The 11875-nt window shown below is 37.8% G+C and overlaps 1 protein-coding gene across 1 annotated transcript in view; it reads right to left on the bottom strand.

The window, feature by feature from the left end:
• SLC25A12 (solute carrier family 25 member 12) overlaps positions 1-11426 on the bottom strand; it is a 50808-nt gene extending 39382 nt beyond the window's left edge. The window contains 4 exon segments of the mRNA XM_074145573.1: positions 4966-5108; positions 10584-10637; positions 11164-11370; positions 11373-11426. Coding sequence (XP_074001674.1) covers positions 4966-5108; positions 10584-10637; positions 11164-11370; positions 11373-11426 — 458 coding nt within the window.
• Between the last annotated feature and the right edge of the window lie 449 nt (positions 11427-11875).

Raw genomic sequence — 11875 nt, forward strand, 5'->3', positions numbered from 1 at the left:
CTCTATAAAATGACTGAATTCTTCATATCCATCAACAACAAAATATAATAAATTCTCACTGAAATAACTACAACTTATTACCTTGTAATTACAAATGTAAGCAGACAGCACTTAAAAAGACATAAAAAACCCACAGAAATTCTACCACCATGAAATTTACACAGCTCTCATTATATTACTAATTTATATATGCATTTCTACTGAGAAAGAAAAGATAGTTTAATGGAGGTATAGGAATATACTACAAAATATATGCATTTTCTTAAAACAACATATAACATTCATAAAAACCAAACAGATTAAGTTATACTTAACTATGTATATAGAAAAAATATTACACTTCAAATACAACATGAACCACAAAGTCACGTACTTGAGGACAAGAGAGAGAGAAATTATAATAACAATTGGGCATAAGGACAGTTAGACACGACCAAGGCAGGGAAGGACTTGAGTGTAACAGCAGACCACAAGATTCTGACCTGTGTATGCAAGACAGTCACCATAAAGAAAAACGCAACTCGGGATGCATTAGGAAAGCTGTTTCGGTGTGAGATAAGGAAGCAGCAGTATCCCCAGATAGGATTCCCACAACATCACTGGAATGCTGCATAGAAATCCAATTCCTTGTGTTCAACACATATACAAAGTCAGACTTGAATGTATGCACGGGTAACTTATTAGGATAACCATAAATAACTTTTCTAGTGGAACTCAGCTTATTCTGACTAACAGAAAAAACATAGACGGGATCCTAAGGCTGTATGTAGGAACAGCTGCAGAAAGATAAGCCCTAAACCAGGAGAAGATAAAGGATAATGTTGGCACAAGAACAAAATCACATATCCATAAAGATACTCAGAGCAGGCACATAGTGTGGCCTTTCCAGAATTCTGCAGAAGAGCCTTAGGTTTTAACAGCAAGCTTGGTTTATTAAAACTACTGTGTGTTCTCATCCTTGTAAAAATAGGGGGCTTAGCTCAATGACTTAGAATATTCCATGCAATTACAAGTTCCTGAGCTCAGTCTATAGAAATAAATGATGGGATATCTATTTTAGCATCAAATAAATTATCAATGGGAATACAAACGTCAATTAAATTTTTTTAATTAAACAGAAAAAATTACTATTTCATTAGATGCTGTTAAAACAGAATATCACTATAGATGGTACATTTTCCTAGCAAATGTACATAATTGATCTGTGTCATGGTTTGGGCTGGACTGGCCACTGAGACAAATTTAGTACTCTTCATATGAGATCATTAGCCACAATATTCATTAGTTTATCGAGTCTTTCCCTGTCAAAGTATACATAAAGCAGAACTGAGATACTTTAAACAAGGTTACATATGTTAACATTCTTGTATGTATGCATTACACAGAAAATACAGAAAAAAAAAGTAATCGTTTTGAAAGGACTTAAGATGGCAAATATAGAATTACAATACTAATTTGTCACACTTTAACCACAAAAATCAAAGATGTGAGAATGGTTCTTCAGATGCAAAGTCAATTTCACCCAAAAGGATGATCTTGATGAGTAAGGGTTTAGTATCAGAGAAGCAGAATATCCTTTAAAATAACTGTAAACAATATAATTTCAAAATATACCTCACATACATTCATAAACCTGACATACAAACTAATTCCTAACCAGGAAGCTTTATAAGTGACAGAATCAAGTGACGATCTTTGCAGAATGCATTCGTAGAAGCCTCAACCTGAAAGAAGCCATCTTCAGAGGTCTCACTTTAACAGTGCCTACAGCAAAAGGAGACAGACACATTCAATTTCCTTTCCATATATTCAATTTGCAATGACTAAGAGCAGGGATATCCCCTGTGATCCTCCATTATCCATTAGCGCGGAGATAACAGGAGCTGGATTAAACAGAATGATGGAGCTTCCCACCCAATCATTACTCAAGTATCATTCAGCAAACCTGCTGCACTACAGAGTCCATAAGAATATCACGTCACTCACCTTTCATTTTATCTGTAACATTTTTTAAAATTTCCTTTCCTCTTATTTCTTCTGTACCATTACTCTTCAATGGCACATAAAGTAAGCCGTGTGTTTACAATTCTTCTCTATCTTTCCTTTTTTCCTACTACAACTCTGCTCTTTTTTTCCCACACAACACTGCTTTTAAACGTTACATATAGCTCAGTTGTGACTCTCAATTATGTGAAACATCAACTTCTTCTTCAGGACTTAGCTTAAGAAGAACACATTTCCAAATTTTAAGAACTGATAAGCAGAGTAGCCAGAAATGAGCAATGAAAATGAAGAACTCCGAATGACTGCTGTGAAACTTTGAAGGTTTGAAGGGAGAAGAATATCTTTGATTTTAAAGCTGCAATACCTGTAAACGTTAACTGACTTACATAATTAGCAATCTGGGTTTGGCACACATATGTAAGTAGATATTCATATATATATTCAGAGTATATGTTCAGAGAGGATATGTATCCTAATTTCAAAAGTAGTGCCTGCAGTTCGATGACACAGGAATGCTTACCTACAGCATCAGTAGAATCCCACTGTATTAAACAGATAGCAGACAAGGCAGTTTAGGCCAAATTCTTACTCAGACCTCATCCCATTCATTTCTCAGAACATGCATTTGTAACAATGACGAAGAAACGATGACGAATGACAAAGTAACACATTGAAAGTGAAGACTCATCAGTTTTAAGGACTACCTTACTGAGTTCCACTAAAGCAAACCAGTATTGTACTGTAGTAATGGGAGAAGGCAATTGCACTCTCATTTAAGTAAGTACCATCAGGAAGAAGTAAAAATACATTTTTTTAAACATATGTCTACAGACAGCCAGTTCCAAGACATGCTTTTTTTCTAAAGTGTCAAACTCAAAACTAAATTAAATAAAAAATTACTAACAAAGAAAAGTTACCAAAAACACATTGCATATTTATTTGAAAGGCAAGCAAGGCTAAGAGAATATGACAGCAGATACAGGAATGAAATTTTGTTACAGAACCCAAAGCTTCCCCATGACACTGTGTGACTTTGGGCTGTCATTTAACTTACAAATGTCTGTATGGAATAGGACTACTGATACTTCCTTGAACTTCATAAAGTCACTTTAAGTCCTTGGAAAGATGTAATGCATTCTGGAATTCAGTTGAAGATTATAATAAATATTCATGCTACAGATTAAACTCTCTGTGCAGGTGATATAGTAATAAGACTCTGGATTTTGACATATTACAGGTCACTACAAACAGAAGAATGTGAATGCAAAAATAAATAAATAATCCAATGATCATGATGGGGTTGTAATAAATTCTTCACATGAAATACAGATTAGAGATAAATATAGATTAGAATATTTAGGAGAATAAATTTCAGACACATATCAACAGGTATTCAGACAGACAAACATTTTGTATTGCAGACACTATGGTAATAATTCCTATTCCCACTGTTCCCATACAGAAGTAGATAAAGCACACTTACCCCTATTTGATTACCTCACTTTAAACATTACCCGTATTAAAACAAAACAAACTTATATTCACAGAGAAAGCAACAAAAAAAGTGATGCATCAATGCAAAGTTCTGTTGTAGCAATAAAACATATTATTGATTTCTTAGTGTAAGAAAGATCCTTTTATAAAACATTTTCTGAAGAAATGCACACTGTAAAAGATAACTGGCAGCTTTCAGAGAAACAAGATACTCAACACGTTGGTTTACTAGTCATCAATTAGACTATTATTTCAACAGATACATACAAAATAGCATTTACAATCCATAACAATGCAACAAACTGCAGCTATGTATTGTAAACGGAGACAGGTTATTTGGATTTATCAAATGTGTTATCAAAATGCTGCAGCTTTATAAAGTAAAAAAAATAATCATGTAACATTACATCAAACAGGAGATCCTACATTTGCCGTTTAATGTAAAATGTATATAGCATATACAATTTTATTCGTAAAGCACAGTTATCGTGCAAGCTGCTCAGGACACTATGCAAACTAAAATACTCTAAAGCAGAACAGAGGAAAATAAAAACATTTAAGCAATGTCAAAGGTCAGATTTAGACTAACAAATCAAAGGCAGTCAAGGAGCTTTCAAATTTAAGTTACATCTGCATATTTACAAATGTATTGTATATTGTTTTAAAACCAACTTTCTCTCTTCTCTACAAAATACCCACTCCCTTCTGCATTTTTGACCACTTCTCTGATCCATCTTAACTTTTTCACTTTACTTTAACAATGTCCACACTTCCTACTACAATCCAAGGCCAAAGCTGGAAGCCTACATAAAGCAAGAGAAAAGGCTCATATGAAGATGAGTGGGTCCAAGGGTACTACCTCAGTGGAGCAAACATTTTGTAAATTAGTTTCAGAGAACTGTCTAAAAGCAAATAGTATCATCTGTAAGCAGAGTTGGAAAAGCTTTATGTGGTGTGACCTTATCTTGACTAGCCAAACACCTTCTTCCTTCATTGAGTCATTAGCGTCTCTCTTCTAAGAGCCAGCACTTCAAAAAAACTCAATGGTTTCATTTGAATTGCACACTACAGAACTAAGAAAGCTTTTCCATGTTTCATTACAGGTACTAAAAGCTCTACATAATATCTAACCATGGATGTTGAGTATACAGAAAAGAACTTTTCCAAGGCAATCATACCCCATTAAACTTATTTCCAGTTCAGCTTCCCCTGCCTTTGTAGCAATTTTTAAAATTCCACTAAAACAGATGTTAATTTTAAAAAACGTGCATTGGATTCTTCCCTGTTTAACACCGAATTTTTTCCCAATTTCCACAAATTTATAACCTATTTCATTTGAGAAAAAACTTATCATCTAAAGAAGCCTGAAGTGTAATAAAATCAATAATGTATTTTAGAAGATGAAATTATCCAACTCATGCATTTACCCATGCATTACAAGCTTCTAATGGAAAGCAAAATTCTCACCCATCCTTTGTTTGATCTGCCACTCCAGCCAACAGCTGCACTGTTTTAGGATTGTAACGCGGATCTGTATAAAGTCCTAGGTATTTTTGCACAAAATCTTCTGGGGTCATGTAATGCTCACCATCTTTCTCAACACTGGCATACTAGGGTGAAAATAAAAAACAAAACCACACAAACAAAAATTAATCCATTTAGATGCTAATTATCAGTGATTATCAAACCAGTATCTTTACTGAATATCACTTAAAATGGTGCACAACTGTTTCCACGTTAACTGCTCTGAAACCGAAGGGCTTGATTAAACTAATCGTGTTACTATACTAGTTGCATACCATGACAATCAGATTACCCCTGTAGAATAGACGTGTCCACATAATGACCAATATCTTCTAATAAAAAGACAATTATGTATTTTCAGAAACTGTCAGGCAATTGCATAAATTTATAAGAATTACAGCCATGCTGTAGCCTTCCATTTGTAGCTACATTGTGAAAATACAGCACATACATTTTCTTACAATTTCCAGTAGCAGATATTGTCTGAATAATTGTTCCTGATCATTCTTACAGTCAGCTTGGAAAATATGTATTATTTCTCTCCTCTTTCTGTGAGAGGTAACTTTTCAGATTAATTTTTATCCTGAAACTAATGGGTTTGGCATTTTCATTTAAGTGAAAACCGACACACAGACAAAAAAGATTTGGGTCAATTGAAATGTTTTACTTTGATTTTGAGTTTTAATTTTATTAACAATAAAGTTTCAAATTAAAATCAAAGGCAAATTTCAGAATTACATAACTTAAATATTAATAAAACTAAAAATAAAATAATCAAGTAAAGCTTTATTACTTATACACCAAGACAGCTGCCACATGTCTGTATCAGTAATTTTACTGATTACTTTTCTGTTTTAATCACTGGTTCGTATCTATATCTATTCATATCTATAGGTCAACTTTAAATTAAAAGTGAACGTTTTAGCATGAAGTAAATTCCATGCCCTCAGCTGCCCAGTTACACTGGGTAACGCCAATCTTGAGGCAGGAGTAGAAAGCATCACAAGTAACGAATAGAAAGGAAATGTATTATGGAAGTTCATACCCCTCAGATCTTGTTTCAAGATGGCTGTATAGTTGCAGAAAAAAAAATTCTTGTAGTTATTTATGACATGACAGTAATCTTATAAATAAAACCTAAATTTTGAGATTTCAAAGTTAAACTATACTTGCATCCTAGAACACAGGAAAGTAGCTCACAAAAGATTTCTAGTTCCCTAAGCTACTGTGACCTAATCCAGTTTGATGACTGAGTTTGTTTCTCAAGCATTTTTGCTCACAAAACCTGTAGGAAAGCTTACTTAATAGTTTAAAACACACCTCTTCTGTTCACTCTCTATTGTACACAATGATTTAGATGCAGACCTTCAAATGCATACGCAGAACTGTGTTCATTTTGAGAAAGTAAAGTTACAAAACTACACAACTGTTTAATTAGAACTTGGATTTGCAATAAAAGTGGTGATTTTTAATTCATGTGTAAAAATGTAATTCATCTTTCTAGGTTCTAGTCATTAAAAGATGACTACGTAAGTGTTCTCTGAAAAAAAAAAAAAAAAAAGGCAAGCCACCCAAGACCTATACTGCAACATCTATGCTAGTGAATTCAAAATTCAATTAATGGCCTTATCTGTAGTTTGTAACTTTTCCACTACCTACTGCAGTATCTTGATTCAGTTGACATGGCTTTATGTGAAAGGCTAACAAAACGGGCCCTTACTCTGCTAGGGACTCACAGAAATTAGAATATTATCAATAAAACCTACACACAATACCTGCAAAGGTGTAACACTCCATTACGATACATGGGATCATTCACATGTCTCATGCTTGTTTCAGCTGTACGCAACCCAACCAATTCAGTCAGGGCAGTATTTCAGCGTAAAGGAGCTCGCATCAGCATTGATTCAGCATCTCCCGCATCTTCCACAATACCGGCCACTCACATCACCTTATCACCTCTCCTTCTTCCACCCTATCGCTATGATGACAGACGTTCGCAAGATTGAACTGTAAATCAGATTATTGAACTAATCCAAAATTAAAATAGACAATTTCGACAAAAATAAGAACACAAAGCAGTGGAGAGGAATCCTTTAATTCAACACTGCTGCCAACATGACTATATAATGAAATTGTAGCTTCATTGAGTCAACTCAGAAGGTTCTCAGTCACATACACCAGTGACTAAAAAATGCATTATGAAGCACAATTCTGCTGCAAGACATGCAATCCAAGTAAAATTTTATGTATGAAGGACCATCAAACATGCAGAGTATGGAGTGTTATCTTCAGAAATAACAATTCAACTGTATGACAGTAGAGTGCATATCAAAGACAGTCAAAATCTAAACATCATCATCTGTTTTTCTTCAGATACCAGCGTATCTGAGTTTATTACAAACAGTGAATTGTTTCACAATTGTTTCACACAACTGTGTGGAGGAAGTTTTGTTAAAAATTTTTGAGACAAAAATAATTAACTGACAGATACATTTTGCTCCATATGAGAAGGTCACGGTATTTTGAAAGAGTCTGGCAGCAAGCCAATAAATTAAGGCCTGACAAAGTAGCTAGGCTATTCCCTTTTTGGCACGTATTTACATTTGTCCTCAAATTACCTTTTCACCATACAACTTAAGTCAAGAATCTTTTAGCACAAAATAGGCAATTGTAAATTATATCTTAATTTGCATATAAAACATAACACATCAATTAAATCTGTATTTTCCTCAGTCTTGAATTATATTACTTTATAACACAAAATTCTTGATACATTTACAGACTGTCTCAGGTAAGCACTTGATGCATTTGCATGAAACTTCTTTTTAAACGTCATCACGTAACATGAACACACAAAAATCCTACTCTGCACAATACAGTGCTAGGTATCGCCACACTTTCAGAAACAATGCTTCCTTTGAAAAAGTGCTTAGTTTTCAATTTAAAGTGGGGTTCTATCCCAATTATTTTATTTGGGCAGAGGAGAAATAAGTGCCAAAACAGGAGAGACCTATGGGTACTCTTAGCATTTTATTATTTTTCAAGTTAAGCTAAGCTATCAGCAAGAGATTCAGGACATTTTTAAGTGGGGAGGGAAGTTTCCTGTATTAAAATTGGGAAATTGTTTTTTTCCCTTCTTTCTCCACCTTGCTGGAACAGGTTCCACTTGCATTCAGCAGGCAGGGAATAATTCAACCATATTCCCCGAGGGCTGACTGAGTCTTGCCTAAGAATAAAGAACAAAGTCTCACTAAGAAATCTGATAACTGTTGTTCTACATAACCCTTTTATCCTTCAGTGAACTTCTATTTTATTCTTTACAGTTGTTACTGGACTCAGTGGTTAGCAAACATCTGAGAGGTAACTTATTTGATGGTGTACAAACATGACATTTCAAATGTCTGCATTTCATGGTTACAGGAATACACTGAAATAATAGCACATCTTTTTAATACAAGTCAAAGTTAAGATTTTTAACAGTTTAAAATAATAAAAATAAATATATAGCAAGCTTCAGAAAATCTGAGAGAAAGGTGTGTATCAAGCATCCCTTATGATATAGCTTTAACTGAATGGACAGAGGACACATATCATATTAGAGCATAGAGAAGGAAATTTAAGTACACTCTCTATGAATAAGGTGGATGACGAAGAGGCCTAGAGTTCACATCTTCCCTTGCGCCCATTTCCAAGGGAAGCCAAATTTAGGAAGGAATGCACGCCCTTTAGTTGAAGCTCACAGAACAGGCCAGCACTCTCAGCAAAGAGCACAACACATCTGACCCCTGACTAGCAATATTTCATAACATGGCTCTCTACAACTTAGTCTTAGAAAGAGCGGGTTCTCTTTTGATTTTTTTAAAGTTTGCAACTAAGTTTGCTTGCTATCTATCAAACAAAAACCAAATTTTCAAACTAGATTATAATCATGTATCATCCAAAAGAATATAAAATCTCTTTCTATGCCAGAAGTGTCTGTGTTGTCTTTTTTTACTGCAAATCTCAGATAGTTAAGAGGAAGCAGGAGAGTTTTTGTATTTTTCATCCCTCAGAGCACAAAACAATCTACACCTTAATTTGCATGTTTCTTTGAAGATTATAAGATAGACATAGAGAAGACCAAAAAGCTGTTTTAAAACCAGACTGTCTGCTTTTTAGGTCAGTAAAACATGTATTGTCAGAGAGACAATTTAAAGATCCAGTGGTACAACGTTCTTTCTCTCCATTTTTCCCTTTATGACCAAAATCAAGGACTTCAAACAATTTACTTATTTCCAGAAAAAAGCACTTCTACTGACTGAAGTCAACAATCATAAAAAGTCCACATTTCCAAAAGTAAACAGGGTATTTTGACACCACATTTAAATTTTTTTGCAATCAAACATGTAAAAGTATCTTGCAAAAAGTTGGAAAAGAGTTGTGTGATGTTCTAGAACCACACATTTTTGTATTGTATTTATATGTATTTTTAAAATTGTATTTTCATGCTGCTTATTTTATTGACATACTCTACTGCACTCCTTATCTACAAAAGCTAAATGTCATGTCACCAATAAACAAACATGTCGTGGAAGATATTTTTACCAGAAACTAAATGCTGGGCTTTCACGGTTTGATTCCAGCGTTCTAAGTTTTAGCACTCCAGCAACACTACCAGTGTAACACAATAGGCCACAGCAAAAATCTGCCAAAATTATGGTTGGGATATAACTTCTCTCCCTCAGGCAAAAAGGTATGTCTCCTTATCTTATGTGGAAACCATAAGATAATGCAGTGGGACCAAAAGATACATGTGAAAGATGAAATAATAGATTTTATTATTTACAGTATTAGCTTTAATACTTTTCTTTTTCCTTTTTCATAGAGGAAAGCTTCTTGAACATACTGTGTAGTACTCAACATAAAGGGAAAAGAAAAAAGGTAGTGATTTTGGAAATATCAGTGGCCCAACTATAGACCTAAACCATAGTTGTTCTTATTCCATATGCCTGGTTCAAACCTTATTATCAAAGTTTTAGGATTGATTGGATTTTCCTTTCAGATTGTGCTCCACTGTAACTAAGGGAAGTAGGGAAAGCTTCATGCTGTTATTTATATATGTTAATTCTAAGGCCCTGCAAGGGATAATATTATGAAATACATCAATCTTAAGATATCAGTCTTAAGTTCTAAAAACATTGCCAGTCGTCTACTCATTTGTAGGAGAACACATATAAACCCCCAGGACAAAACATACAACCATGGAATAATAATTTTTAGAATCTTGCAGAAGTGAATTTAAACAGTAACAGTACTTAGTTACTGGTATAACTGCTTTACAGGAAATTAGAAAATACCTCTGAAAATTATTTAAGATTATAATTTGGAAATGGCTAATCACGCTTTGTGTCAGGAGCAGTTTCTCCTCAACACCTGAAGGCCCTTTACACACACCGTGCCTGCAGAGTGAACTTTTAAGCGTCCCACAAGCACGACGTGCGTCGGGTGCTGTGGCAAACTGCCGAAAGGGCAGAAAATAAGTGTCTGTCAGTCAAACAACATTAGACAGATCTCTTTACCTGCAAAAAAATACTTCGTAGTTCAGCAGGATCCGCTCTTTTGGTTGACTGCACCTGTAAACACACGCAAATTAGTGCCTCGCTAGCCGGCTACTGACAGGGAGGAGATAAGAACCGCCGCCTGCGTTGATAAGAGCGGCAATACCCAGTCCCTTATCTACCCGCGGGGCGAATCCCGAATAGCAGCTCTCGGTGCTCGCTCCGGGACTCCCCAGGGCTCAGCGCCGGTGACAGCTGTCAGGCTCCGGGCCGCCGGGCAGACCCGCGGGCGCCCCGGCCCCCCGCGACACCAGCCGCCACCGCCCGCCGGGCCCGCCCGCCACCGGGTAACGGACCCCCGCCCGCCCCGGGCCCGCCACCTCCCCGATTCACCTCAGAGGGCGGAGGCAGGGCAGGCTGCGCTGCCCCTTCCCCGGGGCCGCCCCGCCATCACCCACCCCCCCCGCCGGCGGCTTCTCCCCGGCCCCCCGCGGGGCTCCCACAGCAGCGGCTGCCTCCTCCCGCCGCCCTCCTCCCCCCCGGGCAGGCGGGGGGTCCGCCCGTCTTCCTCCTGCCACAAGCGACGGAGGGGGAGAGTCACCTTGACCGCCATGCTGCGCTCGGCGAGAAGGAGGAGGAGCCGCCCGCCGCTACCCACCCGCCGCGCCGCCGCAACAGCCGCCGCCTCAGCGCAGCGCTGTGGTAATGAGCGCCCTGCCCTGCCCCGCCCGGCCCGGCCCGCTCCCGGCGGCGGGCTCCCCTCAGCGGTCGCCGGGGATGAGGAGAGCGGAGCCCGTACCGCCGGTACCAGCCGCGGCCCCTCGGCCGGTACCCAGGGCGGGAGCGGTGTCGCTGCCCCCGCATCGGCCCGGTTGGGTCGGCGGGTCACCCGCCCCAGCACGGGCACCGGCAGCGCGGCGGGTGGTGGTGGTGGTGGTGGTGAGGCTGGTAGCACCGCCATGGGGCAAAACCTAACATGTTAAAAAGGCGGCTGAAACTCATTTCTGGTTTAAAAACTCATTTCTGGCGGGTCAGCAAAGGTGTATCCATGGGTACCAAGTACTGAAACTGTTCATGGGCCCGTATTCTGGCTGCAAAGCGGCCCCATAATTTCAAAGAAACAGAGGCACAAAGTATTGAATTCTGGCAGGAATTCGGTGGCTTCTGACAGGGTCTCCTAATAGATTAGCAGTAGAGCACGCTGACGTGCTTTATACCTCAACATGAAAACTCTGCAGGCCACAGCCTGGAGAAAGGAGGAATTTATACTTTCTTTGGACACAATCACAGTAAGCGCTTGTAAAACCTGGCTG

This window comes from Numenius arquata, chromosome 3 (genome assembly GCF_964106895.1).
Source record: "Numenius arquata chromosome 3, bNumArq3.hap1.1, whole genome shotgun sequence".
Taxonomy (NCBI): Eukaryota; Metazoa; Chordata; class Aves; order Charadriiformes; family Scolopacidae; genus Numenius; species Numenius arquata.